The sequence below is a fragment of the Rhinatrema bivittatum genome, chromosome 3 (genome assembly GCF_901001135.1).
Source record: "Rhinatrema bivittatum chromosome 3, aRhiBiv1.1, whole genome shotgun sequence".
Taxonomy (NCBI): domain Eukaryota; kingdom Metazoa; phylum Chordata; class Amphibia; order Gymnophiona; family Rhinatrematidae; genus Rhinatrema; species Rhinatrema bivittatum.
The window spans coordinates 34,903,463-34,931,098 of NC_042617.1; the positions used below are offsets into that span (position 1 = coordinate 34,903,463).

General features: G+C 43.2%; 1 protein-coding gene across 1 annotated transcript in view; it reads left to right on the forward strand.

Annotated features, from left to right (window-relative positions):
- The first annotated feature begins 10,059 nt into the window (after nt 1-10,059).
- The window catches only part of NVL (nuclear VCP like), a 239,096-nt gene continuing 221,519 nt past the window's right edge, over nt 10,060-27,636 (forward strand). The window contains 5 exon segments of the mRNA XM_029593097.1: nt 10,060-10,282; nt 12,175-12,254; nt 12,859-12,932; nt 25,410-25,462; nt 26,074-26,173. Of these exon segments, the coding sequence (XP_029448957.1) occupies nt 12,189-12,254; nt 12,859-12,932; nt 25,410-25,462; nt 26,074-26,173 (293 nt within the window). The 5' untranslated portion in view covers nt 10,060-10,282; nt 12,175-12,188.

The window sequence follows — 27,636 nt, forward strand, 5'->3', positions numbered from 1 at the left end:
ACGCTGCAACCTGCCATGTTTTCTGGAGGCCTAGGGGCGCGTGTGCGGCCCCGATTGAAGTACCGGTGACGGCGCGAACCTCAGGGGCGTCCACCTGAGATGACGTCACCCGTGACGGATATATAAGGTCTTAGAATTTGCTAACAGATTGAGTTAGCAAGGAATGGAATGGACTCACTTCGGCTTCCAAGCTACTCTGCCTCCTCGGACTTACCAGGGGTACCCGTTCTCTCCTTTGTTTTTCAGGTGACAGTCTGAAACTGGTACTCACTCCTCGAAGGCCCTCGTTCCCAGACTTGCTCTGTATTCTCTTCTGCCTGGAAGTCATCACTGCCAACTACCTCAGTGAGTTACCATCGCTCTCTCAGAGCTTTCCCTGGAACCAGGTACTCGCTCCTCGAGGGCCTATACATTCCAGCTCCTGGGCTTCTATGAGACATTGTGTGAGTGTTACCATCTGGTTCGGTACATGAACTCTGCATACCCTGCCTACTCACTATATTTCAGTTTCTCTACAGCTCAGCCTCCAAGGATCGCTGTTCCAGTAGCTGAGGGACTACAGCCTAGCCGGGCACTCCAGCTCACTACTGCCACCTCTGGTGGTTCAATATACTGTCTAATAAAAGAACTAGTGTGTGTCTGTCTCCATACTGTGAGTCTGACCAGTGGTCCCTCTCGGGATCTCCCCCCCGGGGGCGTGGTCATCTGCTACTGGTCCAAGGATCCACCCACTACTCTCCTAAACAACAACAGACTGCTAACTCCTAACACAACAGATAAGCATCCAACTGAATGATATTAACCCAGGGACACGCTATTGGAAATTAAATGATACTTTGTTAGAAGATGAATCATTTTGCTCTACAGTGCAAGAGACAATAGAGAACTATCAACAGCATAATGGGGACCAAACGATAACTAAATCCTTGTTCTGGGAGTGTCTAAAAGTGGTCCTTAGGGGGAAATTCATTTCACAAGCCTCATACAAGAAGAAGGAGAAACAGATTCGTACTGCTTTATTGAATGCAGAAATTGCCCACTAGAAGCCCTACATAAAACCTCCCAATCCCAGCCAGTTTTATTTAAAATTACAGAGGGCCAGGCAAGCACTTAGCACACTACAAGTAGATGCTATGGCATTATAATTACAGATGGTGAAACAGGAGCATTTTGGATGGGGCAACAAGGCCAGTAGGCTGTTGGCCCGGAAATTGAAAAAGCAGATAGCTCAAAATCAAATTACCAGGATAAGAGCTGCCGATGGCATAGAGAAAACAGAGTTCCTACATTTAGAACGTAAAAACATTGAAATCATTCAAAACCCAATCATACTCAAAAACAACCAAAAAATAGAATTGGCAGAGAAAGTAAGAAACCTTGGAGTGATAACTGACCCAGAGCTTAACCTGAAACAACACATATCTTTAAAAGTAAGGGAAGGATATGCCAAACTCATGACTCTTAGACTAAAACCACTACTAACAACTAATAACTTCCGTTCAGTGTTACAAGCTCTAATTTTCGCTAGCACTGACTACTGTAACGCCCTCCTACTTGGTTTACCATACACCACAATAAGACCACTCCAAATACTGCAGAACCCGGCCACAAGAATTCTGACTGGTAAAAGTAAAAGAGACCATATCACTGAAACCCTAGCTGAACTACACTGGTTACCCATCAAGCAAAGAATACAATACAAAACCCTATGTACCATACATAAATTAATACATAATGAAAAAGCTGAATGGCTGAACACAGCCCTTCGCGAACACATCTCTCACAGAAACCTGAGATCAGCAAATAAAGCTTTACTAACCATTCCCTCAATTAAAACAGCAAGACTAACCCAAGTAAGGGAAAGGGCGCTATCCTTAGCAGGACCTATACTATGGAACACCATGCCTGTCGAGATCCGCTTACAAAGAGACATCAAAACCTTCAGAAAAAATTTAAAAACATGGTTATTTAAACAAGCGTACAACAAAGAGAAAGGAGAGCAGAACACCAGGAAAATGGGAGACGATCTGCAGAACACCCACCCACACTACCCCAATCTATACGGGTATTTATTTTATTTTTATATATTTTTGCTCACCACCAAAGAATAAGATACTATAAGTTATCTATTTTAAATCTGTCACTGATAAGAATGGACATGATGTATCACACCCACCGGTGAGTAATTATAACAAACTATGTTACCGTAAATTGTTGGCACCTGTTTAGTGGATAGAAATCAAGATATTTTTCCAACATTAATATTTGTGCCTTATTGTAAACCGTTGTGATGGTACCTAACTTAACGACGGTATAGAAAAGTTTTTAAATAAATAAACTCCTGACCTTCCCTGAGGAAATGCGGCAGCGATTCCAACAATTTTATGGGAACTTGTACATGCTGAATCCAGTATTCAGGAGGAAGGGTTTGAGTCCTATTTGGATCATGTCTAGCTCCCCCCAGCTAACCGATGAAGAAAAGCAGTTCTTTGAAAAAGAAATTTCACAAATGGAAATCAAGCAGGTAATAAAAGAGCTCAAGCTCACTAAATCCCCTGGACACGATGGGTTTATGGGCCCTTTTTATAAAAAGTTTGTGAATCATTTATCTTCCCATTTAACTGACGTTTAATGCTCTCCGCAACGGAACCTCTTTGTTCCCAGGATCTAATGTCGCTGGGATGACCATATTGGCCAAACCGGGCCGAGATCCCTTGGAGTGCGGATTGTATAGACCCATATCCTTGATCAATATTGACTTGAAGATCCTGGCCAAAATGTTAGCTAATCATTTAAACAGAGTAATGGCAAAGCTGATACACCCTGATCAGGCAGGATTTATCCCGGGTAGAAAAGCCACAGACAATGTATGAAAGATATTAGATCTGCTATGGTGGGTGAAACAGCAACAGCTCCCCGCTGTGCTGTTCTCCATTGATGCGGAGAAAGCTTTAGACATGCTCCACTGGCCCTACTTGTTTAAAACTTTAGAGAGAATGAATTTTGGCCCATTGTTTCTGAATTGTCTACATAAACTCTATGAATCCCCGCTGGCCTGAGTTAAAATCAATGGTGTTTATTCAGATCCTTTCCAAATCCAGAGGGGGACCAGACAGGGATGCCCTTTATCCTCGCTGTTTGTGCTTTTTCTAGAACCGTTCGCCATCCGGATTAGAAGTCAGCCCACAATTTCTGGTATAGAGATGGGGGGAACGGATTATAAAATGTCCCTCTTTGCTGATGACGTCCTGTTTACGTTGTCACAGCCTCAACAATCCTTGGCTGGAGTGATGGAAATGCTAACGGAATTCAACTCCGTGTCAGGATTTCGCCTCAATCTTGACAAGCAGAGGTTCTAAACATATCGACACCACCTGATCAGGTAGCCCCTTTGAAACAGCATTATCCATTCAAATGGGCAGCTCAGAGCATAAATATTTGGGTATTTTACTTGGCAACAAATTAGAAGACCTTTTAATCCTAAATTACAAGGTGTTTAGGGACTTGGATTATTGGGCTCACCTTCCAATAGCATAGACAGGAAGAATAGCATCGATTAAAAATGAATGTCATTCCTAAATTTAATTACCTTTTTCAATCATTGCCGATACACATCCCACCGGCTGTACTGAAATGCTGGCAGAAAAGGCTGTTTGCATTTATTTGGAAGAGGAGGCCGCCTAGGGTTGCGAGCAGTGTTATGTACAGACATAAATTACGGAGTGGGATGGGGGTTCCCCAGCTCCGTTGGTACTTTGCTGCTGCTCAGCTTAGTGCCATCTTATCCTGGCAAAACAGGGTGAGCAACAATGGTGGGTGACTATTGAACAAGCGTTTCTGGGAGATATGCCAATTCAGGCCCTCACCTGGCGACCCCAGGAGCCATGGAGAGTGCAGGGTGATATTCCCCCGTGTCTCCAAACTGCTCTCTGCATCTGGCAACAGTGGCGACACATAATGATGGGTAAACGGAGATATTTTGCCAACACATTATTGTTTCATAATGCTAAGTTCACTCCAGGCTGGGACTCACCACTTTTTGAGGAATGGAAATCCAAAGGGATAATTTCTCTTGGAAAAGTGTGGGGATGGGGAGGGCTATCACTTCTTGATCAGATCACAGACACATATCGGCTAAGGACTACCGCTATATACTCCTATTTACAATTATGGCACTTTATTAGAGAAGAAGCCATTGGGAAGGATCTCGCTCTGGGGAAATCTCAGTCTGAATGCTGGTGCGAGCTAGCGGATCGTGTTAGAGGGGGACTCGCAAAGCTCTACAGTCTCCTTCAGAAGGATCCCGACCATAAACCAGCCTTCATCTTAGCTTGGGAAAAGGACTTTGGCAGGATATTATCGGAGGAGGAGTGGGATCAGATATTTATACATACAAAAAGGAACTCAATTTCTGCGTCGCTTATGGAAAACAGCTACAGCGTTTTACTATGTTGGCACCTCACTCCCTCTAGACTCCATAGGGCCCGACTTTGTAAGATTGACTTATGCTGGAAGGGTTGTGGCCAAAAGGGGGACATGTATCCATATGGGGTGGGAATGCCCCAAAGTGAGACGACTATGGAATGACGTTTCTGCTCTTATTCAACAAATTAACTTACTCCCTATACAGCTCACACCTGAAAGAGTACTACTGAATGCTCCCGCAGAGTGCTCAAGGAGTGAGGGGATATTGGTGAGCCAAATTTGCTTGGGAACCAGGTGCATAAGAGCAGCAATGTGGAAAAGGCCTTTAGTGCCCCCACTGAACGCGGTCCTTTTGAAACTGGATAAGATGTGCGAGTTATACAAAGTCACTGCCCGCAAGCATCACGCACTTCCTAGATTCTCACAGGTGTGGAACCCCTACTTACAATGGAGGGCTACATCTCAAACTCTCCCCTGAGTGAACGAATGTAGGCTTCACCTTGTGGACGTTCAGAACCAAAGTGACTTAGCCCAGGGAAAGTACAGTGTTATGTTATACATTGGACGATATGTTTTTCATACCAAACACCGAAAATGAAGCACACATGATCATTAATCTGTGTTTTGCATAATGAGGAGTTTATTAGAATGCATACAATAATACGAGTTTTCTATATGCAGAGTTTATTATCATGCTTACATGCTGTAATGTTAGCATGCTACTATTCCAATAAAATATCATTTACAAAAAACAAATAACAGACATGAGTTTTGTCTGATCATTTGTGTTTTCTTAAAATGCTACACATCTTACAAATTCTGCTAGGGGAGGGTAAACTTATGATCACAAGTATATGTTACAAACTTTGGGGGTCATTCATCAAATTGCAATGTGGCGTTATGGCACGCGATAACTACTACAGCATGATAGCATTTGAATGAGGGAAAGGGGCAGCGTTAGAAAACTTTTCTTTCCGGTATTGCTGCGGGTGATGTTTTAGGTGATATCGCCAGCAGTAGTGCCAGAAATAACACTACCTTTTTCAGTGGCACTATGGGGGGCGATAGTGTGTGGCGCAGCCACAACTGCAGTGGGCAAAAATGCAACGCCGTGCTGCAGCCGGCTGCACACTATCGCTCCCCCATTCCTTTTTTTGGCTGCGGCTCATTATTCTGCTATATTTGTAGGGAATGATGAATCTAGGCCTTTGAACTGTGAAATATCACTTTTGGTTTTTTTAATTGAAAGGATGCAACTATCCTTTATATTTTCTTGAGAGTCCTTGTCATCTTTCCAAATTTGTCATACTGTTAATTATTCAGAAAGATATGTGCATATTATATTTTATTTATTTATTTATTTATTTATTTATTTATTTATACATACATACGTTTTTATATACCGAAGTATTGGCGGGGGCCTTCACTCCGGTTTACATTTATAACAACGCTATACATTGAAGTCAGATAAACAGCTTTAACAGAGTTAAAGTTATAAAGAATATATACACACACTTGTTAAAGGTCTAAGTATGTCAGAACTGTTAGAAACATAGACATATTTTAACATATTTACAAATATATCAGATGTAAACAAGAGTAAGTAAAAAACTCTTGGGGGCAATACAGACAGTGGGTTAGCGATACATTATCAAGTGATATGAAGATTAAGATGATTAGGAAGTGAGTTGATTGGATAGGTATTGGGTAGGAGGATGAGCTGAGGGGAAGAAGAGAGGTTGGGTCTGGAGGGGGAGATTAAGGAAGAGGGAGGGGAAATGTGGTATATAGGGCAAGAGGAGGAGTAGGGATGTAGGTAATTATAGGTATATATATATATATATATATATATATGCATATATATTGGACACCGGGTAAAAGACTCAGGGGGTTGAATTAGCACAAGTTGAAACTTGCTAGCTGATTGGATGGATGGGTAGACTGGATGGGCCATACAATCTTTTTCTGTCATCATGTTTCTTAAACAAGGCCACGGCATTCTGCCAAATGCTTTGTTTGCATCCAGAGCTGAAACCAAGCCAGACAGCTTGTGTGCTCTGTCCAATGTGAATAATATTAAAGAGCCTTCTAGTGTTTATGGACAGAGTATCTTCCTTTTCTAAATCCTGTTTGATCGGGGTGGATTAATTAGGATAAAGTCAGTTCCAGACACAACAGTTTTTATATCAGAATTAAGGAAATAGGCCTACAATTTCTAACTCGTCATCTTTCTTATGTAAGAATGTGATAAGTGCATCAGTGAGTTCTGACACTGCACCACCCACACAAAGTTTCTTTTCTATTATCAGCTGATGGTTCTGGAATATTACTTTCTCCATGAAAGAAAGATCATATACCACGGGCAGGAAGAAATAAAAAAAAAAAAAAGGGTTTGTACCTAATAAAAGAGCATTGTCTGATATTACTGTAATGGCTAATTAGTATGTTTATTGACATTTTCTTATTTTAACAATTTCAATGCTTTTATTATTTCTTACAAATTTGTCTTTGATAAACATTGCCTAGGAGTTTAATTCATGAATTAAATAATCACATCTTATATTTTCAAGGCACCAGTCAACCTAGGAAATAAAACCTGCTACGAGGGGATCCAGAGCTGGACACAGCTTTATGAATAAGACCTCCTCCCGTCCCCTGAGTCAGGTTAAGAAGGTCACCCTCCAAGGCAGCAGTGGCAGAAAGACCCTTCAGCCCCATGGGAGGGAACAGGAGCAGACAGGATGAGCAGAAGCTCTGGGTTTGGGTTGGGTGTGTGGCTGGTGGTCACCATGTAAAGTGAGCAAGCTCCTGCAGACCGGCTGACCTGGGAAGAGGGAATCAATCATGGCTCCCTGTAGAGACAACAGGAACAAAAGTGGCCACAGTCTTTTAATGGAAAGAATACAAAATCCACCACCAGGAAGATCATCCCACAACAATCAATGATGGAGAAAATGAAGACCTTACCTCCATCTCAGCACTCCTGTCTGCCCCACCAGCAGCGCTGTCAACTCCCACAGGAAGAAAGCCACGAGGTCCACTGTGAAAAGACTCCAGCTCGAGTAAAAATTAGCTAGAACTGTGTTGTTGCACAATGGCATTGACATAACTAGTTGCCCTAAAATTGGTGTAGATTGGCTCACGCACACATTCTCAGATACACTCAAGGCACTGTCACACACTTTTGCAGTCTCAGCCACAGACATATGGATACCCACACAACCACTCTTTCAGATACTGACACATACTCTAACATACATACTTTCTCTCTCTTTCTGACATAGGCACACATGCTTCAACTGCTGCTCATGTACTCACTTAACGAGTGTCTCCTCCCTCGCACTACAGCATCATCATGAAACGTACTTAAACGTTCTGCCAGCCCTTATTCAGCCTGCAGCAGCCACCTTTATGCTTCCTCCTCCCCCTTTCTGCTCTTTAGGACACTTTCCATTCGTTCTGTCCAGGATGGGTCAGCCACTGCACTTCTCTGAGCTCAGGCCAGCTAGCTCACACAGAGGTCTATCAGGGCAGAGAACTTCCCTTGCCTCCCAGCACCACAGCAAAAAAAAATAAAAAAAATTGATAAAACATCGCCCTCATCTTCAGTGCTGACAACCTCACTTAAAGGCCGATACAGTAAAATTCGCGGGAGAGCTGGCGCTCCGAGGTGAGCGCCTGCTCTCCCGACGCGCGCCCAGGCCACTCTCCTGGGTGCGTGATTTAGTATTCAAATGAGGGCCCGCGGGAATAAGGAGGTGCTAGGGACACTAGCGCGTCCCTAGTGCCTCATTGGCAGAAGCGGCGGCTGTCAGCTGGTTTGACAGCTGACGCTTAATTTTACCGGCGTCTGTTGTCTGTGGCCGCTGACAGCCACAGGTTCAGAAAATGGATGCCGGCAAAATTGAGCGTGTCTTCCAAGCCGCGGGCTGATTTTTAATTTTTTTTATTTTTGGGGCCTCCGACTTAATATCGCTATGATATTAAGTCGGAGGGTGTTTTTCTGTACACTTTCCTGGTGTCGGCTGAAATGCTTGGCTGCACATTTTACTTTCTGGATCACGCAGGACTAACTAATAGGCCCATCAACATGCATTTGCATGTTGCGGGTGCTATTAGTTTCGGGGGGGTTGACCGCGCGTTTTCCACGCGCTATTACCCCTTACTGTATAAGGGGTAAAAATAGCGCGTGGAAAACGTGCGGCCAAACGGGCCCGTTGTTTAGGGTGTTTCGGTTTGTTTCTTAGTGATTTTTTTTTTTTAAGTTGTGGGTAGCTTATTATTGGGCTTCTTTTTATTTCCAGCTCATGTTTTTTGGGGGCTTGATGGGCAGGACTTGTGCCCTGCTGTTCCTGTCACCTCTGATTGGCTGCTGCAACATTCTGCCTCTCTTCTACCATACCTCCAACTCCAATTGTCAGTATGGGGATTGTGTCTGCAGCATTTAGTCAGCTCTCTGTAGACAAATCTGCTTGATTACATTAACAGGAGGAGAACAGCAGCAACTACAAAAGTATGCTCTCTTTATTTTTCCCTTGTGCCTGCCATATTAAAGGGCCACTACCCTATAAAAACAAAAGTAAGAAACTAAATTTTAACCCCTTATTTATAATCCTAATATAATGATCAGTCTCTGGGAGGGCGAACCAGGCAGCCTTTAATCTGCCAGTGAATAGTGGTAAATGGAACCTACTCTGAAGAGAGAAGAGTGATAACTGAAGTTAAGGATCAGTTCTGGTACTGGTTCTGTTCAATATATTTGTGAGAGATAGTGCGAAGGCCAATGCAACTCTTTAGTCAATATTGCAGGTGAATTATGGAATGAGACGCCAGGGTATTTACTGTTATCAACTTTGTGCCAGCCAGTACTGTGCTGAAGCGTTTCAATGAAAATGTCTAGTGACAATGCTGACAATAGAGGATGCTGTCATCGACTGTCAGACTTTTTTTAAGTTGTGAGAGGTTTGACAATTTTTTTCCTCCATTATACTCTGTGTATAAATAATTTCTAATGAAAGAAGTTTAAATTTTGCCTGTTTTGGGCTTGTTATTTCATTACTAACTGACAACAAGTTCTCTTCTGCCGCGGTCAGTCTGGGGAGGGGGAGCAGGATTAGCCAGCCCGTCAGTATAGCCATAGGAGATCTCACTCCCTTGCATTTTTCTGCTTCCAAATATGCTCCATAAGCAGGGAACCCGATAGAAATTGTAGAGCTGGGAGGAAGTCACTTAATTTTTAGTTAATTTGTCCAAAAATATCTGTCGCATTCACAACTCTAAAATCTCCATCGCGTTCAAAAAGTCGCCAGAACTAGCGACCAAGTCCCTAAATTGCCCAGCAACCCATTCACTGCGGCAGCCGGAAGGAGGTGGTGGGGGTGCCCTGCCACAGCGCCTGAGGAGGGCTGCATTCTGGGAATTGTAGTCTACCATTGTTGCGGAGGTAAAGAACGGGTATTTTTCTTTAAAGCGGCGATACTTCCTAAGAAAAAAACACAAAATAATTTCGTCTGTCTCCTGGCTCTACTGTGTTAGATGGGCAAACTGTAGCGCAGGGGACGTTTTCGTCCGGCTTTCCTTCCGTTTAGCCTAATTGTGGCCTTAATCCCGATTTGAGGCTGCACCTCCTGACGTCATCACCACAGGACCACCACGTGCTCGCCTCTCCCCCTTCGTCACTCTGCCGGCGCCTTTGCTCTCTAGCCTGGTAACCGATCGGGTAGCGTCTCTTCCGCTGTCTGCTCTTTTGCGATTTTCTCGTGTCCGGAGGAGGAAACATTTCTCGCGGCTACTCTGCTGCGTGTTCATCTTAAGGGCAGGGAGAAAGACCCGGCGACGAGCCTGCGAGCATCTGGAGGTAAGAGGAGAACGCTGCGTGGGAAGCCGGGGAAGATGCAAGAGAGAGATGATGAACCTAAGAACAAGGAGGAGAGAGCAAAAAATACAAAGGCAGGGGGAGATGGGAGAGGCCCCTGAGTGGGGGAGCAGAAGATGGAGGGGAACTCTGAGGATAAGGTAGAAGGGGGATGGGATATGAAGAGGTACCTGGGATTAGATAGCAGTGGTGACAGAGGGAAAGAAATCTGCAAAGAGCAGAAAGCAGGTTAAGACTAGGGTGAAAAAGCAGAAGGGAAGGTGATATGTCCCACCATATGCACATCCTTTTTAAAATCCAAAGGTCTACTTAAATCCAAATGTTTACTTAAATTCACGTATGAATTTAAGTAAACATTTCCTTTTTCATGTCTGGCCAGATTGAAGACCATGATAGTTGTGTGACCTGTATGTGTTTAAGCAGGACATACACATTTTGTAAATAATAATAATAATAATAAAAAAAAATAAATATATATATATGTAACAAGCCTACCAGATGGGTTTACTGAGCTTGGACCTAGTGCAGTGTAATGCAGCCACCGAGCCTGAGCTAGGGGCATTTGAGATGGGTGCATTGCTCATGACATTTTTTTACATATCATTTATGTAGGGAGAATTTGTTTTGGGTGGGGAGAAGGAGGGGGAGTTACAAATAGCAACCATTAAATCTGCTCTATTGAATTTGTAGAAATAATAAAGTTAGCACTTTTCAGGAGTTTCAGAGTGAAGGCCAATGTGAAGTCATGAGCCATGCTACTCTTAAGTTCAGAAAAAAACTAAAGACCTGGCTCTTCCGACAGGCATACCCAGAATAATTGTCTCCTTCTACCATCACTCCTCTCAACCCTCATGAACAATCCTCACATAGGCGACACTTAAATTGTATATTGTTTATAGTCTCTTGTAACTATATTGTATATAGTCCCTTGTAATTAACCCATCTGTTACCGTTCAAAGTTGATGTTTTTTCTTCTTCAATACTTTCTGCACTATGTATTTACTCTTTCCCCCTTCCCCGCCCTGTTAATTGTATTTTCAGTCTTTTAGTTACAATGTAAACCGGTATGATGTTTGCACACTAAAACCGGTATATAAAAGTTTTAAATAAAAATAAATAAATAAATAAGTCCAAAGTGTTACTTCCCTGTATGTACCTGGATCAGTCCAGACTCCAGGTTTTTGTCTCCCTTCCAGCAGATGGAGACAAAGTTTTACTGACACTGCTACTTAACCACAAGTGTATGTGCAGTTCCTCAATATTTCTCTGTCTCCAGCAGATGGTAGATGGGTAAAAAACCTGAAGGCAGGGCAATTTCCCCCCCCCCCCCCCCTTTGAGCCTTCCTCCTGGGGGTTTTTGAATCCTGGCGAGTTCTCTGTCCGGTTGAGGCAGACAAGCCGGGGGTTGGTGACCCTGGTGTGTGTTTGTACTGTGCACCCGTGGGGTGTAAATCTGGTGGTCCAGATCCCTCCCCTTCACGAGGCCGCTCAGGCGGCTGCAGGCTCCAGATATCCTCTGGTCTGAGGTAGACTGTGTTGTTTTTTGTGTTAGATTTTGTGCCTCAGATTGGGAGTTTGAGTAAAGTTTAAAAAAAAAAAGAAAACAGCTGAAGGCAGTTTCACAGCTTGAACTGTGCTGTCACCTTGTGCACTGCAGTCATTGGTGGTTTTCGCAGCAGGACCTGGGTTCACATGATGACTGTAGCATATTGTGTGAGGGAGTTCATGCTGGAGTCAGGGCAAGGTTGTTCCTTTCCTGCCACTGGTACTACCCGTCTTGTAAAGAGCTTGCTGGGTCATCCACTTTCACCTTGTATAGGTGAAAGCTTTTGCATACAGCAGCTCTCCTATCCTGCCTTTCTCTTCTCCTGTAGTTCCCAGGGGGAGGATGAAGAACCGAGGATTATCCAGTGCCACGTTCATTGACCACCGACTCAAACAGCGAATCAAACAGGTAGGACCAACCCCAGGCAGGTGCAAAGAGTGGAGTGGCATTGGGGGGGGGGGGGGGGGGGGGGGGAGGACGACGACACACTCTTCAGGGCTGGTTTTATCCTAGAAAATCAAAAGTGCTGCAGTTTCACAGTGATGCCACTTTAGATTATAGAAATGTGATGGCAGAAAGAGACCATACGGTCGGTCTAGTCCGCCCATCTCTACAGTCCCTACCACTCCTTCAGAGACTCCCTGCGCTTGTCCTGGGCTTTCTTGAATTCAGATACTGTCCTTATCTCCACCACCTCCACTGGGAGGCCGTTCCATGCATCCACCACCCTCTCTGTAAAGAAATATTTCCTATGATTACTCCTGAGTCTATCCCCTTTTACCCTCATCCCATGACCCCCTGTTCCAGAGTCTCTTTGCTTTGAAAGGAAGTTCCTAAACCATATATTTGAGATTGTTGAGTGCAGTTTGGGGTCTCAGATAATGTATAAAGTACTAGTCTTATTTCTTTTATAAGAAATATTTGCATTTTTTTTGTATTTAATTAGTTGTAAATGGGAATGTATTAAAGCTAACAGTTGCAACTGTCTGCTTTTTGAAACTTTCTGTTTCAGTACTTGAACAGTAATAGATGTGGTGATTACATGGACATCGGAGTGATCGCAGCAGATCTTCAAAGAACATATAGGTGAGTGATGAAGATACAGGGTCTTCCCAATTTGTCTTCTGGACGATATGTTAAATTGAGGTTCTCTGCACTGATTAAGCAGGACTGAGCCCTCCCTGCTCAACTCACTTTTTTTCCATCCAAGACCTACATTTTGCTCTCCTGCCACAGTTCCCATCCCTTTTTGCCTTCTCTCTGGCTGTGTAGTTTTTCTGTTGCTCCTCTGCCTCTGAAACTTGCCTTCTCTTTCAGTATTCCACTCAGACGTCTGCTAGCATCCCATGGTCCATGATGTACATGTGGCAGAAAATCTTCCTCCTTCACATTTGTCGTCATGGTCTTGAACGAGTAGATATGACTCAGTTATTTACACTTTCGAATAATAGAAGGACTAGGGGGCATTCCATGAAGCTAGCAAGTAACACATTTAAGACTAATCGGAGAAAGTTATTTTTCACTCAACACACAATAAAGCTCTGGAATTTGTTGCCAGAGGATGTGGTTAGTGCAGTTAGTGTAGCTGGGTTCAAAAAAGGTTTGGATAAGTTCCTGGAGGAGAAGTCCATTAACGGCTATTAATCAAGTTTATTTAGGGAATAGCCACTGCTATTAATTGCATCAGTAGCATGGGATCTTCTTAGTGTTTGGGTAATTGCCAGGTTTTTGTGGTTTGGTTTGGCCTCTGTTGGAAACAGGATGCTGGGCTTGATGGACCCTTGGTCTGACCCAGCATGGCAATTTCTTATGTTCTTATGTTCATGGATCTTCCCTGTCACTATAATTTTGTCTAGGTTGTAAGGCTTGTGGGATGGGTACCTGCAATGTTTTACTTTTGTTTATTTATCTCTGTACAGCTTTATTTTATTACTTAGAGCCATAAAAATATAATGGCAGAAGAAATGATGGCCTATCTGGTCTGCCCATCCACACCAGCTACTCAACCTCTACAGTTCCTACCATTCCTTCAGAGATCCCCTCTGCTTATCCCTATACTTTCTTGAATTCATATACTACCCTTGTCTCTACCACTTCTACTGGAAAGCTTTTCCATGTGTCCATCACCCTCTCTGTGAAGAAATAGTTCCTTATATTAATCTGAGTCTATCCTTTTTCTCCTTTATCTCCTGACCCCTTGTTCCAGAGCCTCCTGTGCATTTGTACCTTGGAAATATCCCGTCTTTCCACCAAATGCTTTAGAATAAAGATTATTGACCATTTTTGTAGCCACCCTATGGATCAACTCCATCCTGTTTATATTTTTTTGAAGGTGTGGTTTCCAGACTTGTGCACAGAATTCCATACGAGGTCTCACCTGGGACTTCTACAGGGTCAATATTGCCTACTTCCTTTTTGTCCTGCAGACCAGTCTGTACTTCCGGGGAACTCCCCTCTTTCACCAGCAGGTGGAGGCAGAGAACTTTCGTTTTGTTGCTCTATGTTCTGGGATAGCCGGATCTCTGTCAGTAGTTCTTTACCTCTGGTGGGTGAAGGTATGGGAATAGCAGGAGTTACAAAAAAAAAAAAAAAAAAGAAGAGCTGAATTAAGGAGCAAACAGCCCTTGGTGAAAACCAGACCTATTCAGGCTAGTGTAAGGTCTTTCTTTCCGGAGCTCAATTGGAAAATTTGTTGTAAGGGGACGCCAAGGAGGAGCAAGGTTGCAGCCTGGATGTGGGCGCAATGTTGCAGTGGCAGACTAGGAAGAAAAGGTTTTCAATGTGGCCACCGCAAACAGAGCACCTTAGTAGTCCGTGTCGCATTTGTGGCAGAAACAGACCCGCTGAGAAAGGCCACCCAGGTAGGAACAGGGGGCCTGGAGGCGGGGGAGCAGGGAAATGTAGCAGCTGCGAGACAGTTACTCAAGGGGGAGGAGCTAAGCCCAGCTCAGAGAGACAGCTGGGGAAAGGCTGAACATGGCAGGGAAGTGGTGGAAGGTTTCTCGGGGGAAACTGTAGAGGAAGGCCCGGGTGATAAAGAACAGGCATTCAGTGCTATGGAAGAGGAGGAAAGTGAGCGTGAATTCTTGTTTGAGTTTATTTTAATGATGCATAAAACATGTTGTGAAATGAGGTGCATTGAAGGCAAACTGAGCCATCCTCTGGGTAGGTCTGTTGGAGGGCCTGGTACCACAAAAGCCCCAGGTGGAGGAAAAGGAATGTCCCAGGGTTGGCCAGATCCTCCTAGGCCTCTCTCCAGGAGAGGATCGTGGCCCTCGGGAGTCGGATGAAGACTCAGAAAGGGGGGGAAGGTAAGGATAAAGTAGTAAGGCTGGAGCCCCGTATTCAATAAGTGGTCCAATCACTAGAGCCGGGGAAGGAGGAGAAACCTGTGAAAAGAAGGGGAGACCCCCCATTCTGAAAGGCATAAAAAAAAAAAAAGGCCAAGCCTTTCCACTGTATCAGGATGTCAAGGATATGGGACACTCCTAATATAGCAACAAAATAAGGGATATAGCTAGTATGCAATTATGTAAAAAATAATGACTAGCTATATAGAATATGTAACAAGTTGATCATAATATATGTTAGAAGTAAACTGTATATGGATCTAACTATAGAGATAAGACCTCAGTTTTGGCAAGAGATCTGAATTAACAGAAACTTCTGTGGCCAATAGGTCCAATCATCAGTCTTATAATCTCTAATATGGATTTATTAATTTTATAAAAATTACTTTAATTGTGACCAGTTGCTATAAAGCATACTATCTTTTTATTTTTATTTTTAATTTTTTTATATAAAATTGACACGAATGAGGCAACAGTGTGGTTGATTTTAGGTAAATTGATTGAACACTTGTTTCAAATGTTAATGGAATTGATGTGAATCATTCAATGTTTCCTCTTATTTAAAGATTTGTTTAAATGAACTGACACGTTTCAAAGAGAAAAAACATGATGTTGCTGTTTAGCAACTTTGTAACTTTAAGAAGATGAAGTAGCGATTCTTTTACTCCATCAACAAATAGTTGTAATCTTACTATGTTCAATTGTCCCAATAAAGTAACAATGTTAATATTCCAACAACTCGATGGTCTTAAATTAATTGCTGAATGACTCAATATATGAACCACAAAAATAAGCTGGTAAAGCTGTTACAAGCTGATTCAATCGCTTTGTGCCTCAGAATGCCTCAAAATTTGTAGCAGAATCTTATTCAACCATGAATGTGATGCAACTTGAACATTGAAATTTCAGTCTTATAATTAATAGCAGGACGGACGGTATAATTCACCCCGTCTCTTCTCATAAAGTCTTTTTCCCGACAATGTTAATATACGGCATAACACTTATCTTAATTCAATGAATTTGATGATCACTGGCATTGCAGATAATTTGTTCACTTTGTGCTGCCGTATTAGGACCCGAGGGGTCTGACAACCGCCGCCAACGCGGCCGGCGTTTCGCAAAAAACGCTGCTTCAGGGCGGACTCTAAAGTTAAGCAACAATTGAAAAAATCATTTAACCTTTTGAAAAAACGACAAAAATTGCGTTAAAATGCAATGAAAGTCACTTACACTTTGTAGAGAAACCTTCTTCTAGTGTAGTCGGGTTCAGACTGAAATTGTTTTCAAAAATGGCCGCGCTAGATTTAAACAATTGATTGGCTTAAAAAGTCACCAATCAGTGTTCTCCATTGCAAGCTGCCAACGTGCTGACGTTGTGCTATGCCGTCAAAGCCATGCATATTGTTACAATGTAACACTTACTGCTTGTCAATAAAGATCTTTGATGTTAAACTCAATCACAAGCCGTCATATATCTATTGTTCAAAAGTGAATGAAACGAGGTAAATGATGATAACCTGACAAAAGAAAGTGATTCAATGAATGAGACTGTTCCATTCTATTTTAGAATTCAAACCATCCGGTTCTTCAGATTTTAATTTAAAAATCCATTCTTGTTCTTTCTTATATAATAGTCTCTCTCTGTCACCTCCTCTAATGTCACGTTTAACATGTTCTAGTACAAACCATCTCAGCTCTTTGATGTCATGGTTTTTCTGTATGCAATGCAGAACAATAGGAGCAGATACCTTTTTGTTCTTCAAACAACTTTTGTGTTCTCCTATTCTTAATTTAAATGATCTTGTTGTCTGTCCAACATAAATTTTGTTACATGGACATCTTATAATATATATCACATGATCTGTCTGACAAGTGGTAAAATTGTACATTTTGTATCTATATTGTGTGTGCGTACAAATGTACTCCTTCAATTCCAATGTTTGGTCACAGATCTTGCAATGTCCACATCTAAAGTGACCCAATGGTATTGTGCCATCTATTGTTTGAGAATGTTCAACGTCTTTCAACGTAGATGGACTTAAGATTTCTTTCAAATTTTGTGATCTCGAATAAGCTGCTCGAAATTCAATGTCTTGCATACCAGGTATCATTTTAATCAAAAACCAATGATGACGCATGGCTTGTATGATTTTACGTGACCAAGGTGAATATTGAGTGACACACGTGATCATATTTTCATCTTGAGATTTTGATTGTGGTGTAAGGAGCGCATCCCGATCATAATACAGTGTTCGTTTAAATCCTGTTTTGATACATTTATTGGGGTAACCTCTGTTCTTCAAATCCAATTTGAGTTTTTCTGACTGTTGTCTATACAATGTAATGTTGGAACAATTCCGTTTGTATCTCAGGAATTGTGAAAAAGGAAGACTGTTCTTCAATGGCATGGGATGTGCACTGTCAAAATGCAACATAGTGTTGCGATCAGTAGATTTTTTAAATACAGTGGTGATAATGGCACCATCTTCCATTTTTTTCAATAGAACGTCCAAAAAAGAAATCTCTACAAAATTGTAATTTAATACAAATTGTATGTTTTCATCACAAGTGTTAATCCATTTCTCAAATGAGTGTAGTTCTTGTTCAGTACCACTCCACAAAATAAAGATGTCATCTATGTAACGCTTGTAAAAAACAATCTTGGAAACAAACGGAGAATAATAAATCCACTCCTGTTCAAATTCTGTCATAAACAGATTAGCAATGGTTGGAGCCATTGTGGCGCCCATGGCTGTTCCAGAAATTTGCTGGTAGTATTTACCTTGAAATATGAAAAAGTTCTTTTTAAGAGCGATGGAAGCCAATTGTAATAAAAAATCACTAGGTACCCGGTGCGGTCTGAAACGTTTGTCAAGATATGTTTTAATTACTTTTAGAGCCTCTTCTTGTGGAATTGAAGTGTATAGTGATTTAATGTCTAAGGTGACAAACCATAAATCTTTAATGTTAACGGACAAATTTTCAACCATATTCAAGAAATGTGATGTATCTCTGATATAAGATGCACTGTTGGATACAAAATCTCTCAGAAAACAGTCAATAAATTGTGAAAGTGGTTCTAGTAATGACTCATTGGATGAAATTATTGGCCTTCCTGGCGGATTAACTAATGTTTTATGTACTTTTGGCAGTACATATATTGTTGGTGTTCTTGGATGTTTTACATTCAAAAAATTATATTCCTTGTCTGTTAAGAAACCCGCATGCTTCCCTAAATCAATTAATTTTTTGATCTGTTTCTGTAATTCAATGGTTGGATTGTTTGTCAACTTAATGTAAGTCGTTTCATCCTGTATTTGTCTCATTCATTGAATCACTTTCTTTTGTCAGGTTATCATCATTTACCTCGTTTCATTCACTTTTGAACAATAGATATATGACGGCTTGTGATTAAGTTTAACATCAAAGATCTTTATTGACAAGCAGTAAGTGTTACATTGTAACAATATGCATGGCTTTGACGGCATAGCACAACGTCAGCACGTTGGCAGCTTGCAATGGAGAACACTGATTGGTGACTTTTTAAGCCAATCAATTGTTTAAATCTAGCGCGGCCATTTTTGAAAACAATTTCAGTCTGAACCCGACTACACTAGAAGAAGGTTTCTCTACAAAGTGTAAGTGACTTTCATTGCATTTTAACGCAATTTTTGTCGTTTTTTCAAAAGGTTAAATGATTTTTTCAATTGTTGCTTAACTTTAGAGTCCGCCCTGAAGCAGCGTTTTTTGCGAAACGCCGGCCGCGTTGGCGGCGGTTGTCAGACCCCTCGGGTCCTAATACGGCAGCACAAAGTGAACAAATTATCTGCAATGCCAGTGATCATCAAATTCATTGAATTAAGATAAGTGTTATGCCGTATATTAACATTGTCGGGAAAAAGACTTTATGAGAAGAGACGGGGTGAATTATACCGTCCGTCCTGCTATTAATTATAAGACTGAAATTTCAATGTTCAAGTTGCATCACATTCATGGTTGAATAAGATTCTGCTACAAATTTTGAGGCATTCTGAGGCACAAAGCGATTGAATCAGCTTGTAACAGCTTTACCAGCTTATTTTTGTGGTTCATATATTGAGTCATTCAGCAATTAATTTAAGACCATCGAGTTGTTGGAATATTAACATTGTTACTTTATTGGGACAATTGAACATAGTAAGATTACAACTATTTGTTGATGGAGTAAAAGAATCGCTACTTCATCTTCTTAAAGTTACAAAGTTGCTAAACAGCAACATCATGTTTTTTCTCTTTGAAACGTGTCAGTTCATTTAAACAAATCTTTAAATAAGAGGAAACATTGAATGATTCACATCAATTCCATTAACATTTGAAACAAGTGTTCAATCAATTTACCTAAAATCAACCACACTGTTGCCTCATTCGTGTCAATTTTATATAAAAAAATTAAAAAAAAAATTAAAAATAAAAATAAAAAGATAGTATGCTTTATAGCAACTGGTCACAATTAAAGTAATTTTTATAAAATTAATAAATCCATATTAGAGATTATAAGACCGATGATTGGACCTATTGGCCACAGAAGTTTCTGTTAATTCAGATCTCTTGCCAAAACTGAGGTCTTATCTCTATAGTTAGATCCATATACAGTTTACTTCTAACATATATTATGATCAACTTGTTACATATTCTATATAGCTAGACACTCCTAATATAGGTCTAAGATCTGAACGAGTTATGTGCAGTCTGATTCTGCAATGCCAAGAGGAAGTGGAGCATCTTTTTTTTTTTAAGTTGCCAAGGCTAGATGCCCCGGTAGCAGCATTCTCCGAAAGGACCACGATTCTGGTGGAAGGAGGCGTGGCCCCTAAGGAGAGGCAGGATCATAAGATAGACTCCTTCCTGAAAAGGCGGCAAGCCTGTCCCTTCAGGCTGCAGTCTGTGGCAGTTGTGTAGCTCGAGCCTTAATAAGATGGATTCAGAGCTGGCCTGAAGCAGCCGGCTTAGCAGGAGACTGCTCTTCTGAGTCTGCTCAGATAGTGGCAGGGGCAGCCTTCTTAGCAGGTACATTCTGTGACTTGGTGAGATCCTCAGTAAATCAGATGGCAACGGGGAGCAGAAGGGGTCTCTGCCTTAGTTCTGCCTGGGCCGGTCCACATTCTTCCGTTTTCCCCCATGGCCTCTGGGGGGCAGAGTCTTGAGACGGACAGACATTACATCCATCCAGGCGAGGTAATCCTGGTGGTGCCAGAGAGGCCGAGGCGACCTTGGTTTACGAACCTGATAAACTTAGCGGTGGATGGTCCGGTGAGGCTTCTACGCCAAGGTCCCATTTATGCCGATCAGGCGGCTTGGTTCTGTCGCGGCTTGGATTTTGAGAGGAAGCGTTTAGGGAAGAGAGGGTATTCCGAGGACATTATTGCTAGCCTAGTGCAAGCAAGAAAGACTTCCTCCTGTTTGGCATTTGTGAGGATATAGAAAGTTTTTGAGGTCTCGAGGGCAGAGTGGATCCTTTGTGGGCCTCCGTGACTCATATTTTGGCTTGTTTGTGGAATGGCTTGCTGAAGGGGTTGTTTTTTAACCCCCTCAGAGTTCAGGTGGAGGCATCAGTCCAGAGTCCCGCCCAGGGCTTGGATTTGGAGAGTCTGCTCGCTCTGTGTTAGTACTCAATCTGAAGAATGGTGCAGGATTTGTATGTAGTCCTGCATGGGTTTTTATTATTGAAGTCAAGGTTATCTGTTCGGAGTTTTCAAACTCCCACTGCTCATTCAGGGGCATATAACTTGGTGGTTGTTATTTCCATCTTGGTTTGGGTACTTGTAAATACTGAGGGACTGCAGGTGGCACTTCGGGTTATGTTGCAGTGTCAGTAAAACTTTCTCTATCTCCATCTGCTGGAGGGGAGGCAAAACCCAAGAGTCTGGACTGATCTGTGGTGGTACAGGAACGAAAACTAGAACCAATTTTTCTATGCTAGCCAGACCCGGAGGGGGGGCAGGGGGGCAGCCAGATGACACAAGGCAGATGCATAGAGACAGGCATTCTGGACAATAAATCGGAGAAATTTCTTTTTCACTCAGTGCACAATAAAGCTCTGGAATTTGTTACCAGAGGATGTGGTTAGTGCAGTTAGTGTAGCTGGGTTCAAAAAAAGGTTTGCTTAAGTTCTTGGAGGAGAAGTCCATTACCTGCTATTAATCAAGTTTACTTAGGGAATAGCCACTGCTATTAATTGCATCAGTAGCATGGGATAGACTTAGTTTTGGGTACTTGCCAGGTTATTGTGGCCTGGATTGGCCACTGTTGGAAACAGGATGCTGGGCCTGATGCACCCTTGGTCTGACCCAGTATGGCATGTTCTTATGACAAACAGTCTATCCTCAGTCAGCCAGAGTGACTCACTGCTCTCTTGATTAACAAATGTTGGTACATAATCAAACTAAATCGCACTACCTCAACACCTTTCCAAGGTGAGTAACTGAACTGAACTTTTCAACCTTTTTACTTAGGTATACACTGCTTCTGGCTTATTTCTAGCTTCTGGCTACTTTTTTGTTTTTTGTTTTTTTTTTGTTTTTAATATACAAACCCTCTAACTTCTGCTTACTAGCTGCCTTACAGACTATTAAAAATAAACACACTACCTACTGCTTACTAGCTGTCTTACTGACTGACTATTTAAAAATACAAACAGTCTAACTTCTGTTTATTTGCTGCCTTACTATTAAAAGCAAACACACAATAATATTCCCAAATAGTTAACTTCCCCCCAATACTTTTAAAAAAGAAAACGTCCCAAGCAAAAATTTACAGATTCCTTTCAGCCACCAGCAAGGTGATCTTCTCCTCTCAATACTCCCAGGAAACTTGAGTACAGGCACTGGACCCCTCTGGGGAGCATCTCTTGCGCCAGTGCAGCAGAGCGCTGGCTCCTTGCTATTTCTTGGGCTGCAACTGCAGGAAAGAAACCAAGGATTTGAGGATTCTTTTAACTTGTATTTCTTCTTCAGTTTGATTTGTGATGGAGATTTTCCTTTTTTTTTTTTGCCGGGCACGCTTTCACCAGGGCCTCCGCTTCTGAGCTCCTAGCAGTGTCAAGGAACTCCGTGTGTTCTGTGCGAGTGAGGGATTGACTTTGCATTTGTCCTGGCTTTTTACTTTACCTTGTAGATTGCATTTTAAAAAAAATGACCTTTTTTCCCCCCTTTTTATATCCGAACCGCAGATGGTATGCCCAGGTGACTCAAATATCCTTTTGACCACTGCATTTTAAATGGAAGGGAGCAGGAACTACAAATACCAGAATGCATTACGGCTTGGAAAGTTGCCTTGAAATTCTAAACTTGTTTGTGCTGGTGATGCCTCTCCCTGTGTGGGGATGGAGAATCGGGGGGATTACCCCAGGTCCACGCTACATTGGTATCCCCTCCCCCCCCCATGTCTGTCTGGCATCACTTCCTGGAGTGAGTTGGTAGGGCAGGAGAGCCAGCGCGCAGCAGAGAAATGTGCGGCGGTCTAGGAGGCAGGAGGTACAGTTGTAGACTTTTCAGTCTCAGAAGGGGGATCCCATGCCCCCCCAGTGCTCTTGGGGGGTGGTGGTGGAGTACTCTGGCCGAGTCATCCTGGTCACCCATCCCCAGGGTCAGCCTTGTCCGAATGCACCCGGCCATCACCTTGTTTCAGTACCTTAAAGTCATCGTATGTAATCGCCTTGAGATCTCTCCAACTTTGATGTCCTCTCTGAGCTGCCTTGTGGTTGATCATGCGTTTGTCTTACAAGCGGTGGGATTCGCCTGTGGCTGCTGGAGAGGGAAGAAGTCTTTTAGACTCCAAATCTTACAAAACGCCATGGCTCGCGACCTTACAAACTCAAGAAAGACTGATCATATCACTCCCATACTACAAGACCTCCACTGGCTCCCAATCACCTATCGCTCTCAATACAAAACACTCACTATCATACATAACACGCTATACAAAAATAATTCCCCATGGATCGAAGATATGCCACACTTCCGCCAGGCCAATCGCCCTACCAGAAACTCCCTTGCTGGCACCCTCCATACCCCTTCACTCAAAATTGCTCACCTCACAACCACCAGAGAGAGAGCCTTCTCCATTGCCGGCCCCACCCTCTGGAGCTCCGACTAGAACCATCACTTAATCAATTCAAAAAAGGAATCAAAACTTGGTTATTTAAACAGGCCTATCCCAACTCTTCACAATCCTAGGTCTGTGACTTCTCCGCAACACTATTATTTCCCCAACCCCTGTACAGTTTCCCCCTGCTCCCCCCTACCCACCATCACCACCCCTCCATCCAATAAGCAGCTCCCTCTTTACAGTTACCAATTCACCTTCCCACTGCTACCCACAGCTCCCTTGTACAGTTCCACCCCCTCCTCCCTGCCTTTTGTACAATAACTTATAATGATCGCCTTATACCGTGTACAGCACCCCCTCCCTTTCTACACCACCTTACCCTGTATCCCCCCTTCCCTATTACTGCCCCCTGCATTCCCCTGCCGCCTATCGCTTCTCTCATCCCCTCCTCCCCCGCCTCCCCTATGCGCTTCACCCAGCACCCCCCGCCCTATCCCTCGCACTGTATCCTCCTGTACATAATTAATTTTGTCTAATTCTGTCTAATATTGTCAAATTTTTTGTCTAATATGGTTTATTATATGTAATCTCGTTTTTTAACTGTGACGCACGTTGGCTCTACAGTAAAGTTAACTTACCTTTTAACTATCTATCCTTCCTCCACCTATCATTGTAATTTCCTTTCTCAGTTATCTGTAAACCGACATGATGTTTTTTACGAATGCCGGTATATAAAAGTTATAAATAAATAAATAAATAAAAATAGATTGATCTCTTCGCAGCTGGCGGTTTTGAATGAGCGGGAGAGTTGTTGGGCAAGGGTTGCTTTCTGCGATGACCCCCCACCTTTTTTTCAGGCTCATGTGCTCTTAGACTCGCAGCCCGGCTGTAAAGGGTGGTACGGAGCCTCGGAGCGGTGACCCTTCCTCTTCACACCTTGCATGAACCTGTGCTTGAAGGTTCTGGAGTATTTGGATGATAGAAAAATGGGATCTGAGCCTGTGCTCTTTATTCTTCTCATTGTTACTTTTTAAACCATGATTGAATTTGGATTTTAATTTTGTGCCTCTGCTGCTGCTTTTTCTTCCCCGTTTTTTCCTCCTTCCTGGGTGATTGCCACTGGGTGGAGCATTTTGAAGTGGATGTGGTGTGGCCTGACGATGGCCTTTGCATGAGACGTGCAAGCTCGGAGCCTGACTGCTCACAGCTAAGAGCGAAGATGGGCTCTCTTTTTTTTCTTTGACTGAGGAAGGTGTCATGGTGCGATTCATTCCTCTGGAAGTTTGCATGTTACATTTATGTGGCAGTAGGGCCCCCGTGTTCTTTATTCTCCTAGTTTCTGAGCTGTAATAGTTCTGGCGTGAAGTGGACTCTTTGGATCTGTACTTACAATAAGTCTGAAAGCTGATCCTTTGTGGAACAAGTTAAGTACAAATTTATTGCTACTGTACTTACTACATACCCACATAATTACACCAATGCTGTTTGTTTATTAATAGAAATTGTCCTGTGGTTCACTAATGAAAAGTGGAGAATATCCAGCATGCGTTGGCCAGGAAAAGGGCATTCGGTTAGTTTGTAGAGAGCCATGGTGGCCCCTTCAACTTCCAAAGCTAAAAGAAAAACGACATAGAATGGATGTATGCCGCTAGAAATGTGTGCCTGCTAACCATTTGCTTGGTGTGACCGGAATATTGTCTATGGTAAAAGTATTTTCCCGGCACTTTTAACGAGATACACGTTCTCCGATTCTTAAGTGTTGGAACTGCCTCCCTACCCTAAAGGTGGCAGACCTCATCATACATGGGGCAACCCCCCCTCCCCCGCCACACTTTCTGCACTCCCACTATTAAAATAGTTCTAGTGCCCCTGCTGCAGTTTCTGGTGCTCTAGATAAAGGTGATAGAGCACTGTTGTCCACTTGTACCCGTTTGATCCTTGCTTCACTCATGACCATCTGGAGTCCCTCCCTGAGCACACGGTTGTAAGGGTCTTCTGCTAGGGACTTTGTATTTGTCGTCCAGCTTGCTGTCTGAGGTTTGCAGGGCTTCTGTAGAAGAGGCTGTGTGTAGATAGAAAGGGGACTTGTGATCAGGCTGGATTGTAATGTGCTGCTCCTGTTTTTCAGTGCAGAGTATGGTCGAAGGAAGCGAAATGCCTTTAGAATCCAGGTGGAGAAAGGTGAGTCACTTTGTGTCTGGGCTGGAGTAGCTGCAGTCTGTTGGCTGACTTCAAGGCACTTTCCTTTCCCTCCTTTTTTGCCTGTAGTAAAGATCCCTCATGGACGAGACTTTATTAATTGACTATTTTTTGCGAGCTGGTAGGTAGTAGTAGAAGGTGGTAGGTAAAAACCAATTGACCCATTCCGCCTGCATAGCTATTGTGGTCTGCATTCTCAAGGAAATATCCCACTGCTCCTTAGCCAAGTCAGTCTTGATTGTCTTTGGCTCTTTACCATCCTGGGTAGATGAAAGTACCAGATCCCGTATCTAAAGGAACACCTAGCCCCCTCTCCCGTGTCTTATCACTAGGTTACTAGCAATCTGTAAACTGCTGCCAAAGCTGGGGAGGCTGTTACCCAAACGCCAATCCTCCTGGGTCCCCGTGGCCTTTCCGGACAGAATCCAGCTGCTGCCAATCCTCTGGCATTGACCGGGGTTGGTTTCTAGGGAGCTGCCGCCTGCTGATTTCAAGCCCTGGCCTGTGGTGTCTCTAGGTTGTGCTTTCTTTTTCTTTCTGCCCCTTTGTTACTCCTCCACTTTCTTGACATTTCTCTCTCTGTTGGGGGTCAGTGTTTAATGCGATCCGCAGTGAAAAAGATGATGATGATCTAGAAGCGCTGGAGGAAGAACATCTGGCAAAGCGAGCGAAGCAAGGGCCCAAGGGGAGCAGGTAAGGCGGGGGAAGAGCTGTCCTGCAGGGAACTGCTGCCGGAAGGTGGCAGCGCCCCTCTGGCTTTGCTGTAGTGGAAGGGCAAGACATGACTGGGGGGAGGGGTGACATCCGTATGCTCCGTCTGAAGTGGAATCTGCCACTTCCCGTTTAGCTGAATGTCTTTAAGTAATTGCTTTTATTTATGGGGTTTTTGTGTTTTGATGTTAATTATTGGGATTATTTTAAGTTGTTGGGAATTTTCTATGTGAGAATTCCTCATTTATTTCATTGAGTTCCTTTTTAGGATTTTTTTTTTTTTGTTGCTCATGTTGGCTAATTTTTTAGATTTTCTGCTGCTTTTGAAGACAAGTTTTGGAAAGGCAGTATAAACCCTTCAAGTAGTTTTGTTTGTAAAGATGCATTACAACATGACTCACCAAAAAGCTGGCCACGTGGATCTTCTGCCGTGCGTATATGTGTTGTGTGATGGACTTTAGAAATTACTTTTTCACATCATATCATTTGAGTTAAGTGCTCACGTTATAATGCAGGTTCCTTGTACGTACCCGGATCAGTCCAGACTCCTGGGTTTTGCCTCCCCTCCAGCAGATGGAGACAGATGTTTTGACCGACTCTGCCCTATATCCTGAGGTGCCACCTACAGTCCGTCAGTATTTCTCTGTCTCCAGCAGATGGTGGAGGTACAAAACCTACAGTCTGGTTACTTAGTAAAAAAAAAAAAAAATTTAGGTAGAGTGCAGGTAGCTTTTCTTTAATTCAATTAAAAAAAAATACAAGGGATCTTGCACAGGACAAGGAGGACATTCTTCAGCCTCCCAGGGGGTAGCCAGGTCCTGAGGGGTCCTTCCCCCCCCCCCCCTGGTGTTTGAGGCAGCTGAGGCTAGGGGTTGAAGGCCCTATTGCCACTTTGCAGCAGTGCTGGGTGTGATACCGGGGAGCCCGGCTCACTCACCCCAGAAGGACCAGGACCCATAGTTGACGGCCGGGCAAGGTTTTGAGGAAAAAAAAAATCTTTGTTTTCTTTGACTCTCCCTTCCCTCACTACCACGGGCGGTCTATCCGCGTCGGTTCACCGGTTTCCTGAGCCTTTTTTCTTCCTCAGAGATGCTGCGGAGATCAGCCTGTCAGGCGTGGGGCTTGGCCCGCGCGCGACTTTCTAGAGACTGCCTATGCTCGTCCTGTCTCCCCTGTCTGGTATGGAAGCCATTTTCAAAACCATCAGGCCGGCGACAAGAGCCGCGGTAGGGAGGGGATTCTCCCGCCTTATTTATCTCCGCAACAAATGGCCCCCAGGGAGGGCAAATCAGCAGGGCATGGCTCGGATGCAATGGAGGAGAGCCCCGAGGGGCCTCAGACTCCTCCTCCTCGGAGTTTATTTTATTGCTTCATAAGGCCTTTAAGGCCAGGAAGTCAGGGAAAAAGCAGGCTGGTGATAAAACTTCTTTCGCGGTGTCACTTTC